Source organism: Paroedura picta, chromosome 6 (assembly GCF_049243985.1).
Source record: "Paroedura picta isolate Pp20150507F chromosome 6, Ppicta_v3.0, whole genome shotgun sequence".
Classification (NCBI taxonomy): domain Eukaryota; kingdom Metazoa; phylum Chordata; class Lepidosauria; order Squamata; family Gekkonidae; genus Paroedura; species Paroedura picta.
This window is the reverse complement of record NC_135374.1, coordinates 109,940,284-109,960,261: the sequence shown is the minus strand read 5'-3', so window position 1 is coordinate 109,960,261 and position 19,978 is coordinate 109,940,284. Positions and strand designations below refer to the sequence as shown.

Here is a 19,978-nt window from a genome sequence, read left to right as displayed (position 1 = left end):
CCTACAGGGGTTTTTTTTTCTGCTGCTTGGAGCTGGGAAAGGCTCCTTCAGGGTTTTGTTTTCTGCTGCGTGGAGCTGCGAAAGGCTCCTACAGGGTCAATTTTTTTCTGCTGCTTGGAGCTGCGTAAGGCTCCTACAGGGTCAATTTTTTTCTGCTGCTTGGAGCTGCGAAAGGCTCCTACAGGGTCAATTTTTTTCTGCTGCCTCTCGTCGGCGCGGCGGCTTGGAGCTCCTACAGGGTTTTTTTTTTCTGCTGCCTCTCGTCGCGCTAGCGGCGAAAGGCTCCTCCGGGGGTGTTTCTTTTTTTTTCTGCAGCTTCTCGGCGGCTGGAGTCTTGTGTTGTGTTTGCGGCGGGGGCTTCCTTGGGGCCGGCCTGACACGGTGAGAGACGCTTCGCGCCTCTCACCACGTCAGGCCGGGAGCAACTGCGAGCCGCGCTGAGCGCGGCTCGCAGTTGCTGGGGCTGGGAATCGGAGGGACCAATCGGCAGGCGCTTTGCGCCTGCCGTTTGGTCCCTCCGGTTGTCTGTCATGAGGAAGGGTCCAATCCGGACCCTTCCTCATCCCGGACACATCCCGCCCCAGAACCCCTTACTGTTTTATTTAGTCCGTGGCGCCCGCGGCGCCACGGGCGGTGTACAGATAACTCCCCACCTATTCAGGAAACCCTTCCAGGGCCCTAAGGAAACTCAGTGATTTCGCGAAACACTGGTTGAGAAAGCCTGTGTTAGAGTTTCAGGCTGTGATTTGGGAGACCTGGGTTCATATCCCTGCTGTGCTGTAATGCTCACTTGGGGGCCTCAGGCCAGTTGTGAACTCAGTCTGCCCTGCCTCAAAGGGGTGTTGTGGGGATAAAATGGGGAAGGTGAACAATGAGCTTCATAGAGGAAATGCACAATAAAAATGTAACAAATAGATGGGTGAGTAAAGAGATAGCAGGTATATATGCTATATCACTCAAAAAATTCTGCAACAAGAATTAGTAATAGGGTAAAGGTAAAGGTATCCCCTGTGCAAGCACCAAGTCATGTCTGACCCTTGGGATGACACCCTCTAGCGTTTTCATGGCAGACTCAATACAGGGTGGTTTTCCATTCCCTTCCCCAGTCATTACTGTTTTACCCCCCAGCAAGCTGGGTACTCATTTTACCGACCTCGGAAGGATGGAAGGCTGAGTCAACCTTGAGCCGGCTGCAGGGATTGAACTCCCAGCCTCATGGGCAGAGCTTCAGACAGCATGTCGGCTGCCTTACCACCCTGCGCCACAAGAGGCTCTAGTAATATGGTAGCTTTATTCAAAAGCCTCTGGCCTTTAACTCCACGTTCACATGGATCTGCTTCAACATGCATCTGCTTCAACAGGTGACCAGGAACAAGATGTCTCAAATTCAAGCCTTGTTCTGTTACAGTTTGTAACCTGTTCTGCCTATATATTATTTGTGTACTTATCAAAGTGAGTGAGTAGCTTTGTGACTGAAAACTCTTGTTAGCTGTGACATTCTTTAGCGATGTTTAGCGATGACATTCTTTTTCTTAGATTTTTTTTCTGAGAGCCAGCTTGGTGTAGTGATCAGAAGCCGCCAGACTTCTAATCTGGAGAGCTGGGTTTGATTCCCTACTCCTCCATGTGCAGCCATCTGGGTGATCTTGGGCCACTTACAGTCCTGTTAGAGCTGTTCTCACAGAACAATTCTGTCAAAGCTTTCCCAGTCCCACCTACCTCACAGAGTGTCTGTTCTGGAGAGAGGAAGGGAAGGTGATTGTAAGCTGCTTTGAGACTCCTCTGGGCAGTGAAAAGTGGGGTATAAAACCAACTCTTAGAATCATAGAATCATTGAGTTGGAAGGGATCTGGGCAATCTAGTCCAACCCCCTGCATTATGCCAGACAGTCACAACTTCTTCCTTGATGATTCTCTGTGTAGTTGGGTTCGTTTTGAAAGGGGTGTATGTCTGCTCCCAACTGTGATGGTCCTTCTGCCTTCTCTTCCCTTTGACCCCTCTGCCCTGTGGAGTTCTGTGATAGGGGAAAAAACTTCATTTCATTTGGAGACATAATTGAAGAGTGTGAAAAAATTACCTCCCAACACTGATTGACCCCATGTTAGGGAGGTGTTACGCAGACTGGAGCAAACATTTTCTGTTTGAAGGTGACCTGGCTCCATTGCTCCAGTATAGTCATGTCCTTTGTGAAAAACATCCCCTCGAGGCATCAAGATGTGCATTTGTGATCTCTGCCTAGAATTGTTTGAGTGTTCAAAATGCTAAGGGACTATATGGTCTTTCTTTTCTCTTTGTTGTACGACTGAACCTAAAAGTATGATGATTAACTTTTGATTCTTCTCAAGCAATGTGTGCTGATTTTTCTGATAAACAATAATTTTGCCCACCATTTCATATGAAAAGCTGCCTTTTCCCTTTCCCCTTCATTAAGAGGAATTAAACATCTCATGGGCATTTCCTCTTCATTACACTGAAGGAAAGAGAGGTAGCTTTTGATTGTCTTCTTTTCACTTGGTTCTTTTTTGGATAATGCAAAAACAGCTGGTGTGAAATCTGGTAGCATCAGTATTCTTTTGAATCCGTGGTAGATTAGTGTTAAATTGCAAATATTTTTACTTTGTTTTGAACATCAGCTGCTACAATACAGATATTCTGGATATATATTCATAATTTATCCTAAAACCCGTTTCTTCCCATTTTGGTTCTGGAGTAAAATCTGCAAATGTTTAGGAAGCTGGAGTTTCACTTTCTTTTTTTTTTTGCAGGTGTATTTGTCAGGCCTTGTGTAAAAAGGTGTGTGTTTTAGTGACCCACCAGTTACAATATCTCCAGGCTGCAAGCCAGATCCTCATTTTAAAGGAGGTAGGTGGTAGGTAGATAAGTTTTGTTTTTTGAAAAGTTGGCTTTGTTTCAGTGGTTAGGTTTGTTCCAACACTCTCATGCTGAAGGGTTGTAAAGATAAAAGGAAAATAGCTTATTAGCCCTAAGGCCTGCTTCAGAACTATGGAGTCAGCTGGACTAGTATTGCTAGTATGCATTCTTGCTTTATTTCTTCCTTAAAATGTATTTCTGCAGTAAACTCAGGGGCACATAATACTGCTGTTGCCAAGCCAATATAAATCTGGTATAAAATTATGTACATGATTATGTTGGTTCCAGGAAATGGTGGGCGTCATAAGGGTGCCTGTATTCAGACTAGGGTAGTGCAAGGGGGGTGCCCGATTTGGTTTGATTCGGGTTTGGATGAACCTAATTCAGACCGATTTGGATCCAGATTGGGCCAATTCGGATCGATCCGGATCGATTTGGAGCCGTCCTAATCGATTCGGAGCCAATGCAAGTCAATGGAGCCATTGACTTGCATTGGAAATCCTTCCTCTGCCTTTCCCGGGGGCTGGGGGGGAGGGGGTGTAAGTTGCACACCTGAAACTTCTTGGGGAGCTCAGGGAGGGTCTTCCCTGAGTCACCTGCAAGTTTCAAGAGGATTGGACCAAGGGGTCTAATCCTAGGGGCTCCCAAAGAGGGTATCCCTATCCACTCCATTGGATATAATGGAGAGTTGGATTCTTTGGTTTGAACTCGATTCCCCATAGACTTCTATGAGGAATGGACTTTGGGAGCCCCTAGGATGGGACCCCCCTGGTGCAATCTTCTTGAAACTTGTAGGGGAGCTCAGGGAGGGTCTTTCCCTCCCTTTCGTGAAACCCTGTGGTTTCTTGAGAGCACTGGAAAGGGTGTCCTGAATGGGTGGGAGTTACTTATTTTTAACCTATTTTTAAAATTCGTTAAATATTAGGTGATATGATCATATTTGTTCATATTGACCTGCCCCCCTCCCAAAATTGCCAATGATGGGCCTGGAAGGGGTGGGAAGGGGAGGGACCCCGGATGGGCATGTCCACTGCTATATTTCCCAACCACATTATTCATGATTGTGCCACTTCTGGGGTTTCTCGAACCTTGAGGAATGCTTCAGGGGTTTCTCCATGGTATAGAAGTTGAAAAGGGCTGCTCTACATACTACCTGGAGTTCTGTAATGGAACCACAGAGTTTTGGTGCTTAAACTCCTAATTTAGTTGCTTCCAGATGCAGTCCCAGGGGACTACTTCTTGACTCCACAGCATTTAATCTGTAGGGACCCATAGGGGATTCATTTAGTTCTCCATGCTGCATAACATCTACATGGAACTGCTGGGAGAGATTTGCAGGGATTTTGATTAAGGTGCCATTAATATGTAGATGACGCCCAAATTCTATTTCTCCCTAACTGTTGAGTTGGATGGGTCTGTGGAAGTCTTGAACGGGGACCTGGAGGTTGTAATTGGATGGATGAGGACCAGTAACCTTGAACCAAAGTTTCTAGAATTCAGGATTTGTGTCTGGGGCCTTCTTTTTTTTTTACAATTAGAAGGGAATAGCAAAGTAGAGTTTACATGGACTCCTGTCATAAATGCATCAGTAAAGAATCCCTACTTGAATCCTAGGGAATTTGCAACTAGGGCTATTGGAATGCCCTTGGATAGAAGGTGCTTGGTTTGAGTTAGTGTAAAATAGTCTGCATGATTAATAGACAAATATAGTGATAATTAGCTTCGGCAGCACATATACTAAAATTGGAACGGTCTTGATGGTAAAGAGCTGCTGTGGGCATGTAGGTGTGAAAAATAAGATCACTTCTTGTGAATTCCAAAATACTGAATGTCTTGTAGCATTGAAACCTTCTCTTTGGTTTAGACAGAAATGAATGCAGGAGGGCAGTGACTGCAGTATAATGGATCTGCTGGGGCTGTGTGGGGGCTGGGCTATGGCTCCATGGAGGGCTCCATGGAGGGCAACCCAAGAACATCCTAGGAGTGCCCCCTTTTGGAGGGCGCCAGATGTGTGGGGGTGAGGGACTGTCACCCTATGAGCTACCACCCTCCTCGCTGCCCTCTGGTGACTTAGCCTGGGAGGGAGTCAGTCTCCGTTCTGTGGGGTCTGGGTTCTCCCAGGCCAGGCAGGAGAAATCTGGGTTGGCTGGGACGGGACCTAGCCAGGCTGCTACGTTTCATGCTGAAAATGGCTGTTTTATTAAGTGTATTGTGTATTTTACGTCTAGGGCAAGGAGGTAGGGAAGGGGTCTTACTCAGACTTCCTGAAATCTGGAATAGACTTTACTTCCCTCTTGAAAAAACGTGAAGACGAGGACCTGCAGCTGGTTCCAGGAACCCCCAGCCACAGGTTACCCAGAATGCGGACATTTTCACAATCATCTATGTGGTCAATGGAATCTTCTGTGCAGTCCCAGAAAGAAGGGGCTGCTGAACCGCTGTCTGTGAGTACATAGGACACATTAAAAAATATTGTATTTTTACTATGAATTGTGAGTGTCGAAAGATCAGAAGTGACAAGCTGGGAACCTAGAGGGGTCGTGGGATTGGGAAATCCTGTGTCCCCTAACCCAGTGGTCCCCAACCTTTTTATCACCGGGGACCACTCAACGCCTTTTACTGAGACCCGGTGGGAGGGGGGGTAGTTTACTCCTCTACTCTCAGCCACTGCCCTAACGCTCTCTGATCGCTATGGTAATGTTTAAACATCCCTTCAAAATAAGATACAGACACGCCACAACAATGAACATAAGGAACATTTTATTTTCATGGAAATTTTAACTCATGACAATGACAAATCAATGGGAAACCTGAGCTTGTTTCTCTGCAACAAGATAGTCCCATCTGGGAGTGATGGGAGACAATGACACCCGAAGTGTGTCGTAAAGGGCCCGGGGGGGGGGTGAAGTAAAGGGCCCGGGGGGGGGGAGAAGGCGTCCTTCGGGGCCCACCTCCAATTAGTCGAAGGACCACATGTGGTCCGCGGCCCACAGGTTGGGGATCGCTACCCTAACCCACTCTTGCTCCCACCTTCTCTGTTTTTGAAAACCTTTCACCGCCATCTCATCTAGTTTTCCTTCCTCATAATCTCCCCAGCCTTTTCTCCACTTTGTTGCACCCCCTGCTGCACCTTCTCTCCCAGCTGCTGTGGTCGCATTCCGTGAACCTTCTGTCCTGTCAGGCTTACCTAGGCCCAGGTTCTGGTGCCTTATTTGTTAGAAGAAGAAGAGTTGGTTCTTATATGCTGCTTTTCTCTACCCGAAGGAGGCTCAAAGCGGCTTACAGTCGCCTTCCCATTCCTCTCCCCACAACAGACACCCTGTGGGGTGGGTGAGGCTGAGAGAGCCCTGATATCACTGCCCGGTCAGAACAGTTTTATCAGTGCCATGGCGAGCCCAAGGTCACCCAGCTGGCTGCATGTGGGGGAGTGCAGAATCAAACCCGGCATGCCAGATTAGAAGTCCGCACTCCTAACCACTACACCAAACTGTACAGACTGTGACTTCACAGAATTTCACAAGCTCTTAGTCATAATTCTCCTTTTTCCTCTACTCCATATATTTTTCTGCAAACCTGGGTTTTGCCGCAAGCCTATATTAAAAAATCTTCCCATCTGTACATGGCCTCATTATGCGGATTTTTTGGTCTGTGTTCTGTTACCGTGTTCAGAATTAGGTACACAGATTTGAGGACATCCGTCGGTTAGATTGCTGTAGGTATGTTTCATTGGTGCATTCATTATTGGTGATGCTGTGCAGTAATTTCTTCTAGAATCTGTTTTATATTATCAGAATATTGCTAGGAGTTGTAAGCCATAATTGCTAGAGATCATTTGGCAAAAGGTATGAAGAGAATTTGAATCCAGTGTCACCTTTAAGAACAAAGTTTTATTTAAGGTGTGAGCTTTCGTGGGCACGCACACTTCCTCAGACACGCAAAAGCTCACACTTTGAATAAAACTTTGTTGGTCTTAAAGGTGCCTTAGGACTCAAATTTTGTTCTGCTACTTCAGACCAAAACGGCTACCCACCTGAATCTATCTAATGAAGAGAGCAAAAGGAAATATTAATTATAGTCTGCCCATCACATAGTATTCAAAAGCTTTTGCTTATTAAACAGTAAGCTTGCTGCAGTATGTCAAAATGCTACTTGTGTTAAGCTTTTATAGAATGCAATAATGGATTTGTTAAAATGGTTAACCAAAATGTTTTGGTTGACAGTCCTAATATCAGTATGTCAGAACTTGTTTTTATAAGCATTCCTGGATTACATCATTTTGACATGGGAGAAGTTAGTTGCTAATGAGATATGCATTTTAAAGTTATTTTATGTCTCTAGGAAGAATTTCATGGATTTTATTTCATTCTCTTGTTCTTCATGGCTTTCTCTTAGACCCCATTATGCACGGGGGGGAATAACGCACATTCGGGGTGGAATGGCGGCGACTAAAATCACAGATAACGTAAGGAGCGGGCTGCAACCGGCCGCAGCTTCGGTGCATGCCGCCGAAGAAGCCGCGTCAGCAAAATGCGGGAAAAAGCGCAGCTTCAGGGTGACCGGGGTGCAACCAGAAGCGGTGCCGGGATCGCTGCATGCATAATCTGTTACTCTGGGTTTTGCCGCCATCACGCCCCCTCCCGTGCATAACCGGTGTACGTCACGTCTTCCTCCTCTGCGTTTTCCATGTAACCCGAAATCGCCGTTTCGGCGGCCGTGCATAATGGGCCTTAGAGGTGCCTTTTTAGAAACGCTAGTTTTAGAGATGTATTATGGAACTACAGTAAGCTTTTCGCTGAATCTCTGCTACAATTTTAATGCTGACTTTTTTACTTCACAGATGGAGCCCGTGCTAACCACGTTGCCAGAGGAGAACCGTTCAGAGGGGGAAATTAGCTGGAACATTTATAAGAAGTATTTTACTGCCGGGGCAAACTATTTTGTCATTTTAATACTTTTATTTCTCAGTGTTTTGGCACAGGTAAGTCATTTGGCATCGTGGATAAAAGTATTTTTGAGGTATGATTACACCTGACTGCTTTTTTTGTGTGTGCACTACAAGTGTGTTAATTCCCCCCATCACCTTTGGAATAAAAGGTGTAGATGACAAAGTGACTGGAGGCTTATTTGGTCCTGTGAAGTTCATTGGGAGTCATTTCAACCAAATTCAAGTAAATATGGTTTAACAGAAGCCATCTTGGATTCACATCAGTAGCCTTGGATTACGTCTCAGGTAATCCTGTGTAAAAAGCTCTCTCCCTTTAACCCATCACTAAATTTAGGTTCTGAATTTTCTTTGTTAGAATCCTGGATATGTGAGATCATAGCGATGGAAAATTCAGATTATTTATGTATCATATGCCGCGTACAATGTAGATTGTAAGCCATGGCTGGAGCACATATACACTGTCCCATGTCTGGCCACAATGCTTGCACAGGGGCAGCTTGAAACCGTGTTGTGGCTTCCTGGACTTTCTGCAGGTCAGCATACATGGTATTTAGTCCCACAGGTGCTAGCTACGCTATATACCTGGGGGATAGGTGGAGGCCCATTGCAAGGAGTGGATGTCTGTCTGCAGGTATGCATTACAGAGAGGTAAGTGGGCATGAGACCCTTTCCCACATAACCTGCAGGTGGAGCTACATCTTACAGTCTTTTGTAAGCCATGGAAATGTTAGCAGACTTGTCTTTCTATTTCCTGATGGTTAATTACTTATTTCTAAAACTAAACTGCTTTTTGAAACTTTCCTGGCTCTTTGGTGGCGTTGGAATTTATCACAAGCAACTGAGGAGGTTAGAAAGTTAGTATTGGGAAGATGCATGTTAGTCTCAGAACGAATGAAAACTGAACTGACTGACACCCCTGCCCATTAAGTTTTCAGTCATTCTGAATCTTAAAATGGTTAGGGTCAAGACAAACAGATCCACTTTATTTCCATTTCTGTTGATTTTCAGTGGAAAATATCATTTCCTTTGGCTGTATGTTCCATATCTATGGGATTCTCTTTGTCAGAATGCAAGGGCTCCCAGTTTCTAAATTAAATTTGGAAAAAGATTTTTCCAATCCCCACCTCCCAAAAAAATTGTGTTGCTAAAGCATTTAGGAAACTATTTATCCAATCATTGTGGCATTTGCGGAGAGATCTGTACATCCCTAAGGGGATTCTCATGTAAACAGGAAACCTCAATCATTCGTCAAAGTAGAACTCATCTCTTACGGCTGGTATGAGGGAGGGGGAGAAAGAGAGATCCAGGAGATGTTGAGAGATATGAGGCTGGCATACAGGAAGCATTCAATCAGTCATCGAAAATGATTTCCATATCTGGTACATATTTTGATTTTTAATTGCTCATGATTATGGGGATGCTTTCTCCTGTCTTCCTGAAACTTGGCAGAGAAGATTCTCTCCAGTGTGGTATCCAGTCCCTGAAAACTTCATCTGAATTGGATGGATGGAAGTTGACCAACGGGATGATAAGTTATAAATGTTTCCCATTGATACTGCTAGGAATCAGAAATAGAAAATCAGAAAATTCGCTGTGTGGGCATTTTAGCTGGGAGGCACTAGCAATACCGCAAATTTTTAACGTGTATGTTTTCAATCTTGTGACCTGCCATGAGCAATATGGAAGGGCGGGATAAAAATTTAAAAATATTATTTTAAATTATTAATGTGAAACCTAGATGAATAATAATAAAAAATGAACAGTTTTGAAGCTGAAACGAAACTAAGAACACCTCCAATGTATTCAGCTCTCAGGCAAATTTCAGAGAACCTCCTCCTGGTACCTGAGGTTAGTGCAGAAACCAAATGTCTCAAAAAAAACACAAAACCCCTCTCAAAAAGACATAAAGGATACCTGAGAAAATCTAGATTCAGAGGGCAGCCATATTGGCCTGCAGTAGAACTGCTAGTTTTGAGTTCTGTAGAACCTTGGAAGAGAGCCTGTTGTTGTGCAGAGTGGTAAGGCAGCAGACATGCAGTCTGAAAGCTTTGCCCATGAGGCTGGGAGTTCAATCCCAGCAGCCGGCTCAAGGTTGACTCAGCCTTCCATCCTTCTGAGGTCGGTAAAATGAGTACCCAGCTTGCTGGGGGGTAAACAGTAATGACTGGGGAAGGCACTGGCAAACCATCCCGTATTGAGTTTGCCATGAAAATGCTAGAGGGCATCACCCCAAGGGTCAGACATGACCCAGTGCTTGCACAGGGGATACCTTTATCATTACCTTAAAACCTTGGAGGCCAACAAGAGACCTACCCTCTGAAAGTATATCTTCACAGCAGGAGTCACGTTCGGCAGCATGATATTTCAATGGGCAAGCTTTGACTCTCGAAAGTCTTGTTATCCTCTAAGACTCTAACTTGACTCGAATCTAGTTTTCTTATGTCTTGTTTCCCTCAGCCTTTTTCTCTGATATTTCTTTAAATTTCTTTTAATCTAGGTTGCCTATGTGCTTCAGGATTGGTGGCTTTCTTACTGGTAGGTAATTTTTTTTAAAAAAAATTATTTCATAAATGTAAAATATGAGATTTTTAAGTGTAGAGTCTAAAGCCTGGTCTGATTGAGATGGGAAATAGTAAGCACCCTTTGAGATAACTGAATTGTTATTCAAGGGGACAAAGGTGACATTGTGCCATGCTGGAAAGTAGCATTTCCCCAGAAAACAAGCCACAGTTCCATCAAAATGCACCAAAAGCAGCAGCCTTTTAAAAAGCCTCAGGGACCACAACCCAATAGGAAATATGAATGAAGATTGCAGGCACCTCTTGGACAGTATTTGTGAAGTCATCTAGATACCTGTGTAAAGGAAAATACCCCAGTCTATTCTCAGGAGACCATAAAAGAGCCTACATGAACTCCGCGTGGAACAGACTTCCTTCAAAGGTGTTATTTTTTTTAAATTCACACATAATATACATATTGTGTGTGTGAATTGCACTCATGCATGCTGTCAATACTCATGCTGTACCAGTCGCTGCAGGACGGGAGCTGTGTGCATTGTAGGGTGTGGGTTTTCCCATGTTTTTCAGACCTTGCCCTCTCCTTGTTGCTTTCCCCATTCGCATGTCTCTTCTGTTGGTGGTGGCACTTGCAATTCTCTGAATGCCTCAGCATGGCTGATGTAGTTGGCAGGGGCTCATGGGAATTGTAGTCCATGGACATCTGGAGGACCACAGGTTGACTACCCCTGCTCTAGAAAACAGTCTAGGCCAGAGCCAAGACCATCCACAGCATCCAATGAGCAAGGACTATAAAATGAAAGTTATATGGAATATATAAATTGCAGATAGAAGTGTATAATGAAGTATGAACTGAAACGAAAGTGTAATTTTACTAGACCTATTTGCCGTAGAGTAACATGGATCTGCCCAGACCTGGATGGCCCACGCTAGCTTGATTTTATCAGATCTCATATGCTAAACAGGGTTGGCCCTGATTAGTAGTTGGATGTGAGGAGGGCCATAAATGTCTCAGTCTCCCTGGGGAGGGGGGTGGGAACAGGACCAGTGCTGAACTTGGCCCGAGCCCACACTTAGTAATCTCTATGATTTAAATATGAAATTAATCATATTTCCAAAAGCCATATCCCATCAGCAATCAATTATGTGGTTTAAATTTTCCCCCATTTGTAATAGTCTGACTCTGAGTCAAAAAAAGAGGATTCTGAGAGGAAAGCTGTCATGAACTTCTTCACTGAGACCATTTGAGTAAACCTTTCATTCATGCACAAAAGCCTTCTCCTCCTCTCTCTTTTCCACACAACTTATGCTGAGTCTGTCACTGGCCCTTGGTCGCACAGTATGCGTCATGATTAAGTGTGGATTTGAATTCTGGTGTCTTCAGTTTTAGCCATAGAAAGGGGTACATGGAATGTAATAAGTGTACAAATGAATCCGTGTAGGCTCAATAAACAGTTTACTGGGAAAAAAAAAAACACCTGACTGGAGAGTACCAAAATTCAACACAATTTTCACAACACAGTATTCAACAAAATTCGTGAAGCATTCCTTATTTTTGTTGAATATCGTGTTGGGAAAATTGTGTGGAACTTTGGTACTCTCCAGTTGGGAGGTTCTTTAAGTAAACTGTTCATTGAGCCTGCACGGATTCATTTGTTCACTTGTCTTCAGTCTTAGACCAACACTCTTAACAGCTATACTACTAGCATATCGGATACTGGACAGGAATGTTCAGATACATTTCAGAATTCACAGTAAAGCCCTGGAGTAAATACTGGCTTCTCCATAACCTGACCTGAAATTATGGGGCAGAACTGCTTCAGTTTCTGTACTTGGGGAACCAGCTTTATCTCCCCTCTCCATGTCATGTACAGAAAGTGAGGCAAAAATAATGGCAATTTCCATATCTTCTTTTTCTCTAAAGCTACAAGTCTCAGGGTCTCCAATTCACCTGAATTCCTAACATTTGTCCTCTGGCCTCTTCCCTCCCCCCCTACACACACACATGGCTATAGACAGAAATATTTCCACCCCCTTCATTTCTTTCCCCCTAAAACTACAAATCCCAGGATACTAAAACCACCTTAATTTTCTGTATGTTGTCTGTTTCGATGACCCACAGGTTGGGGGTTTAGACAGAATTCCCAAAGATCCTAATGAAAAAAAGGTAAGACAGAAGAGGGGCATTCCTATGCTGCAAGTAAATGTCCCAAAATTTCAGAAAAAGAAAAATCGAATTGGCAGTGTCTGTGCAAGTGGAGAGGATGAGATCACACAGTTTAAGTCTGCCTTTCTCAACTTTTCAAACATTGAGAAATCCCTGAAACATTCTTCAGGCTTCGAGAAATCCCAGAAGAGGCATGATTGTGCAAAATCTAGTTGGGAAGCACAGCTGTGTAAATACCTACCCCGGGCCCCTCCCCTTCCCACCCCCTCCAGGCCCCTCATTGTCCATTGGGGGGGCAGGTTGACATGACCATATATGGTCATATCACCAAATAATTGTTTAGCAAATTTTTTTTTTAATATTAAAATTAATTAACTCCCACCTGTTTGGGAAACCCTTCCAGGACCGACAATCAACACCAGGGTTTAATGAAACCCTGGTTGAGAAATCCTGGTTGAAGCCAAAACAGGTTGCCCCTCCAGGAAATTGGGGGGCAGGGCTTCAGTCCTGCTGCTCCCCCAGTAGTTTTCGCTCCTGGATAGGAGACCACCAGGGATGTCCAGGGCTGTGATGCAAGCAACGACAACCAATCTCTGAATGTCTGTTGCCTTGACAACCCTTGGGGGTCGCTGAGACTTGATGGCACCTTTTACCACCCATTTGGACCTGCCACATTTTTTGAAGCATGCAGGATAACACATGGACAAGATAATATGACACGAGTCTGAGTACAGATGCCTTTCTATATCCTTCTAGTGTTTTCTTCAAGTTGGATGAAGAATAAAGATCATGTCTATACAATCCTACAGTAGAATAAAACTGTAACCTCCCAATAGTTCATGCCTGTGGGTCAAAAACAACAAAGCATAATAATATGAGACTGAAAAGAAGTTTTACCCTCATTGTAAATTTATAGATGTGAATGTGGAGAATAATAATGAATTCATTAGACTGTTAATACAGGTCATTTCCTCTGATGAAAATCGAAATCTGAGCATTAAGTCCACCTCAAAAGAATAGACTTCCCTATTTCCTGGTCAGCCAACAACGATGACTTTCTATGGCGGAATGTGGCAGCTGCCATAAAATCCTGAGATTTGCATTTGTGTTTATAAAAAGTGCTTTTTCTTTTGGTTTGTTGTTTCTTTTGTGAAACGGCCTAAAGATTTATGATGGCCATTTGGCTGGACTTAAAACAGTGAGAATGATTGGGCATGAATGGTCCTTTAGTCCCTTCCTTTGTTGTCGCCTGCAACTTGAAATGGCCTTCCATGCTTAAGTGATTGGAGGTCCTCATACTGTGGGGACCGCCGGCTTATAAATGGCTTTTAAAAGAGAACAGATAAATCTGGAGGTATGATGAAGCCTTCATATTAAGAGTTGTCATCCATAAATGCCAGGGTTGGAAGCAGGCAAACAAAAGGGAGAGAGGTGGTATGAGGGTTGGGTGCTTCGCTGTCCAAAGCAGCCATTCTAAGCCGAAGCAGCCAGCAACACGCCATGGGGGGGGGGGGGGGCGCTGGCTGCTTCGGCCTCGAACGGCTGTTTCAGACACCAAAGCACCCAACCTGATTTGTGAGTTTCTCAGAAGGGTTTAGCTGGGCGCTGTTAAGTAAATGAGGTTTCTACGGTTCACAGCTGCTCTTGTACGTGACTTTAAAGGATTTCTCTCCCCTATACAGGGCAAACCAGCAAGAAAAGTTGAACACGACTACAGAGGGCACTAGTAAAATGAATGCGACAAAAACGCTTGATCTCCACTGGTATTTAGGAATGTATACAGGTAAAATGTTTTATTTTTTAAATGATTTTTAATTATTTTTAAAATTATAATTAATAAATAACAGACATATCAACAGAAACGCCCCACCAAAAACAAAATTCACCGCAGCACAACTCTGTAGCTTCATAATCCATTTGAATCCAGAAGACAATGTCCATTTCATATATTACAGTTCAACTGTTCATCTTAATTCCAAGTCACACATTACAACACTAGTTCACATACCGTATAGTCTGAAAATTTCCTTAAGTAATTTGCCAAATCCAGCCAAATTATATTGAAATCCTCAATCCTTTTCTCCCCATGAATTACTTTAATGTTATTTGTTAACTTTTCCAACATCATAAGCTGCCTAATTTTCTTTTGCCAATTATCTAATGAGATATTATCTGCGAACGCAGGTAAAAATGTTTTAATACTGACTTTACGGCTTGCAAGGGCTTGCTAAATTAAAGGCCATGGTGGGTGAATTCCGCTGGCGATTCATTTCTCTCATCTCCATCACAAACATACTCTCTTCCGTAAGTATTGCAAAGGCAGGAGGAATAACCTCAGGGAGATGGGGGGTATTCAGGGGCATTCCAGTAAGGTTGCCAGCTCTAGGTTGGGCAGTTCCTTGAGATTTTTTTTGGGGGGGGGAGCCTAGGGAGGGCAGGCACCTCAGCATAGTATAATGTCATAGAGGCCACCCTCCAAAGCAGCCATTTTCTCCAGGATAATTGGTTTCAAGGTCAACTATAATAGCAGGAGATCTCCCGAGCCTGTTGGGAGAGGTGGGAAATAAATCTAAACAACAACAGCAGCAGCCGCCGCCGCCAGACCACGACGACCAGACGACGACGAGGACTGACGACGACCGACGACAACCAGACGACGACCGAAGACCGACGATGACCAGACGACGACGACCAGATGACGTCCAGACGACGACAACCAGACGACGACAACCAGACGACGTCCAGGCAACCAGACAACGACCGACGACGCCGACCAGATGACGACCGACGACAACAATGACAACCAGACGACTGACACCGATGCCGACCAGACGACGAATGACGGCCGATGATGACGACCAGACGACAACGAGGACAACCAGATGACGACGACGACCAGACGACGACCGACGACGACCAGATGACGACCAACAACGACGACCAATGACGACCAGACGACGACCGACGACTGATGACGACCAGACGACGACCAGACAACGAACGACGACGACACCAGACGACGACCGACAACCGATGACCAGACGACAACGACGACTATACGACGACGACCAGACGACGACCGATGGCGACCAGACGACGACCAATGACGACGACCAGACGACGACCAGACGACAACGACGACCAGACGACGACGATCAGACGACCGACGACAATGACGCCCAGATGACGCCCAGACGACCGATGACCAGACGACGACTGACGACCAGACGAAGACTGACAACGACCGGACGACTGACGACCAGACGACCGATGACCAGACGACGACCGACAGCGACTAACCAGACGATGACCGACGACGACGACGACCAGAAGATGACAGACGACGACCAGATGACGACTGACGACGACGTCGATGACCAGACGACGACAACGACCAGACGATGAACGACGGCGACGACGAACGACCAAACGACGACCACCGCCGCCGACCAGACGACAAACAACAACGACGACGACCAGATGACGATGACAACCAACCAGATGACACAAACGACAAACAAACAAACAAACAACTAGACAAACGATGATGACACAACTGACAAACAACAAACAAACAACAAACAAACAATAAACAACAACAAAGACAAACAAGCAGCAAACAAACAAGCAACAAACAAACAACAAATAAACAGCGACAAACAAACAGCGACAAACAACAAACAACAACGACAAACAGACGAACAACAAACAAACAACAACAGACAAACAAACAACAAATAAACAACAAACCAACAAACAACAAACCAACAACCAAACAACGGCACACAGAGGTTGGCAGATCTAGATTCCCAATTGAATCAGGTGGCTGGGAAGATTTCAGATTCCCATCATCGCTGGCAGGAAATGATGTCAGGGGGATTGAAGGACAGAAGAGAAACATCTTCTGTTTCATGAGTCTTATGCTTTTTGTTTATGTCCACGTCAGTCAGGAATTATCATGTGCTCCTGTATTGCCAGTTCTACCAAGATATTTGCATCCAGTATATCTTGCCAGTATTGTATGAATTTCCAGGCAGGACAGACCACTTCTATACTTGCCTTGTCCTGACTGATAGCTCTACCGAAATTATCTTTAATGTAGCTAAATATTCCACAGCGGCTCGCTCAATAAGGCGGAAGAAACTGATTGACTCCCAGGCAATTGACTGTTGTTTTTATGTATAGATTTATATGACATTAACATTTTTAACAGTTTTATATGATTAATAGTTTTATATGATATTAATAGTTTTACCATTTGTTGTACGAATGCCAGCTGTGTCATTTTGGATATGTCTGCATGCTGATCTTGGATCGTAATAAAGCAATTGATGTTTCATGACTCTTCGGTCCTGAATGTTGCCTGCCTTTTCTCCCTCTTCCGTTCATGAGGATCTGGAAGTGTTGAGGAAGGAGAAAGGGCGGGAAGGCCTGGGCAACAGGAGGATCCAAGTCTCAGTTTGAAACGGTGTTGAGGCTTTTTGCATTATGACCCTCCCCCTTCCCCCCACCCTCATTTAAAACTTTATTAAACAGTGATAACTTGGAATGGTTTTCTTTTCCAGCTGTGATTCAGAATCACTGTTTAAAGATTAGTAAGGCTCAGACTTGTCTCTTGACTAAGGTAATTGGATGCAATAGGGGGAAAATGGAATTTATCGGAGAAGGAAGAGGTTGAGCGCGGATGTTTTAATTTTCTCTTTTCTGGGTTTTGGAAGGCAGACCCGAAGCTGAGCCCTCAAAAAGCCCTTTGCCGTAAGCGTGAGGATATTGTCTTTCCAAACAGAGTGTTCCAACTAAATCTTCGGTCGTTTTATGGATGGGCAGAAGGATTAGAAACTGAGCTTCGTTTTATTTTATTTTATTTTTGCCGTGCTCCGTTTCAGTTTTGCCTTTCAAAGGGCAACATAGACGTATTTTGTTCTCAAGTGCCACAGCAAATTATCACCAGGCTTAGCACTTGTCTCAAGAGCTGCTTTAATGGATTTAGAACAGTAGAGTGGAGAAGTGGCATGTATGAAAAATGGGCTGGTACAGACATACCCTGGGTTCACATACTGCTTGGGCTGAGGTGTGTGTGAACGCAGCTGGTTACTGTGCTCTTGGATGCACTTCTCCCTTCTCACGTGGACCATGTAGAAGATTCCTGGTTTGCTGCAAACTCCAGTTTCCTGTGACCTGCATGGGGATCTGAGTTTTACTTCTGGAAGCTGGGATGGTGAATCACAGTTTAAATCCAGGAATGCAGTCCCAGTTCCTGGAGAGGAAGCTAGTTCCATTTCTCACAGGCCCCATATGTGTGGGAATGGAGTGTGTTTTGAGCCAGGAACCTGGAGGGGGAAATTTATGTCAGGAAGATTTGTGTCGGGAGAAGAGTGTTCCCATTTGCATCCTCTCCCCCATTTTCCTCCCACGTGACAGAATCCAGAACACCGCTCCTCAGAAATTCTTGCTTGATTCTGTAGAATGTCAAGCTCCAACTTTGATTATTTTGTCTCTCCTTTCTTCTCCCTCTAGACTAGAGGTAGGGGTTGGGGGTTTCCGCCATGTTATGACTGTTGGTTTTACTGTATCGGTACTTTTCTGTCCGTTTTAATGGGGTTTTAATGGGGTTTTTGAACTGGACATTTTGTAACCCGCAACGAGCCTGTTTGGTAGTGGTGGGCAATAAATAAATAAATAAATAAATAAATAAATAAACAAATAAACAAATAAATAAATAAATAAATAAATAATAGATTACATTTTCATTCTCTTCACAAATCTGATGACTGCTACCATCATGTTTAGTATATTGACGTGTCTCCTCTTATTTCAAGTTTTGGCTAATGCTGCTCAGACATAATCTTGTAGGTTATGTTTTCATTCTCTTTATTTGCAGGTTTGACCGTGGCTACCATTGTGTTCAGCATATTGAGGTGCCTCCTCTTATTTCAAGTTTTGGTTAATGCCGCTCAGACGTTGCACAACAAAATGTTCCAGTCTATTTTGAAAGCTCCCGTGCTGTTTTTTGACAGAAACCCTATAGGTAAGTAGGAGTTGTTCTTATATAACAAGAGCAAAGGTGGTTCATTTACATTATATGATATAGAAGCCTTTCCTTTCCTTTCCTTTTGATGGTGAAATACTTTTTGTATGTATTTGAAGCCTGTTTAATATAGCTGATTTGTGATTCCTGAAAAACATCTTGTTCTGCTAATTCTCCTAAAGTCATACTAGCAGATGTAGAGACGATCCAGCACATTAGTCTTGCATGAAAAGGTTTTCCGTTGTGCTGAGGATTTGCTTCCGAATTTCCCAATCTAAATATTTGTAGGTTTAACGAGCATGCCCACTCCAGCCTTAAATAAATCTAACGCTTTTAGCTTAACATTGTTTTGGAAAAGCATCTTGTTGACTTGCTTATGTTTGCACTGAGAACATGCGCTTTTCTCAGGTTCCAGGAAATGTCATCCGTTGTATAGGACGGGAGAATTGGAAATAGCGCTTAAAATTTACAGGCTGTGAGAAGGGTGATGGTAGAGGATAGTCCTTCATTGTATTGCTTCATCTTTGAGAAAGGGGAGAGGAATAAACTCTCCCCCACACGCCCTTTTAGGTTACTTGTAGAATGTAAACATTATAGTACAGTCCCAAGAAGTTACAGCCTTCTAAGTCCACTGAAGAAAATGGGATGTTTAGCATTGCATTGGAAGTCACAATAGCCAAACCCAGCTTTCTTATTTATAAATACTACTAAGAATGATTGTATGTTTAAAAAATTCCTTTTGCTGTGACTTTTGGAAAACAACATCAGTTTCCCTGGATGACTGACATGATAGATTTTTATCTGTATTCTGAACTTTCATGGGGTATGTACATCTGTTGTGATTTATTCCGAAGGATAATGTCTTTTGTAACTTTGTAGTTCTCTCCCTTGTTCCTCTGTTGTCTTACTACTGTAGCCACTGAAAATAGCCTGAGGTCATTACTGTGTTTCCTGTACAGGGATGCTATCCTGATTGTAAAGCAAGCCTTGAAATTTTTTTGTTGGGACCTAGCAGCCAGCCCCAGAATGAAGAAGCTCAGACCCCATACCAAATATTCTCTACCCCCTGTTATGTTATGCAAGTTTAAGACTGATTGTAAGATACTAATGGGTGCCAACTGGCCTAGATAAAAATATCTTGTCACTTAATGGGATGTTATTATCTTCCTGCCTGATGAATTAGTGACTTCCAAAATGTCCTGTCATCAACAGCCATTCTCAGGTCCTGTAAACTGAAGGATGTAGCTTTCTGGATGGAATCAAGCCATCTCCTTTGGGGTCTTTTCCTGTTGCCTTCAACTTTTCCTAGCATTATTGTTTTTTCCACCCTTATGTGGAAATAAGTGACTCTTATTTTCTCATGATGACCCAAGTAAGATAGCCTTGGGTTAGTCATTTTAGCTTCTATGGAAAGTTCAGGCATGATATGGTCTCAAACCAACTTTTTTGTG

The 19,978-nt window shown here is 43.9% G+C and overlaps 1 protein-coding gene across 2 annotated transcripts in view; it reads left to right on the top strand.

Moving 5' to 3' along the window:
* Positions 1 to 19,978, top strand: part of ABCC4 (ATP binding cassette subfamily C member 4 (PEL blood group)) — a 197,467-nt gene that overhangs the window by 52,374 nt on the left and 125,115 nt on the right. For both annotated transcript variants that reach the window (XR_013232181.1, XM_077343893.1), the window contains exons 14-19: positions 2,766 to 2,862; positions 5,100 to 5,315; positions 7,709 to 7,849; positions 10,314 to 10,351; positions 14,182 to 14,282; positions 18,381 to 18,527. Coding sequence is in view for 1 of the 2 variants with exons in the window: in XM_077343893.1 (XP_077200008.1) it covers positions 2,766 to 2,862; positions 5,100 to 5,315; positions 7,709 to 7,849; positions 10,314 to 10,351; positions 14,182 to 14,282; positions 18,381 to 18,527 (740 nt within the window). In the remaining variant the exon portion in view is untranslated. The remainder of the gene's footprint in view (positions 1 to 2,765; positions 2,863 to 5,099; positions 5,316 to 7,708; positions 7,850 to 10,313; positions 10,352 to 14,181; positions 14,283 to 18,380; positions 18,528 to 19,978) is intronic.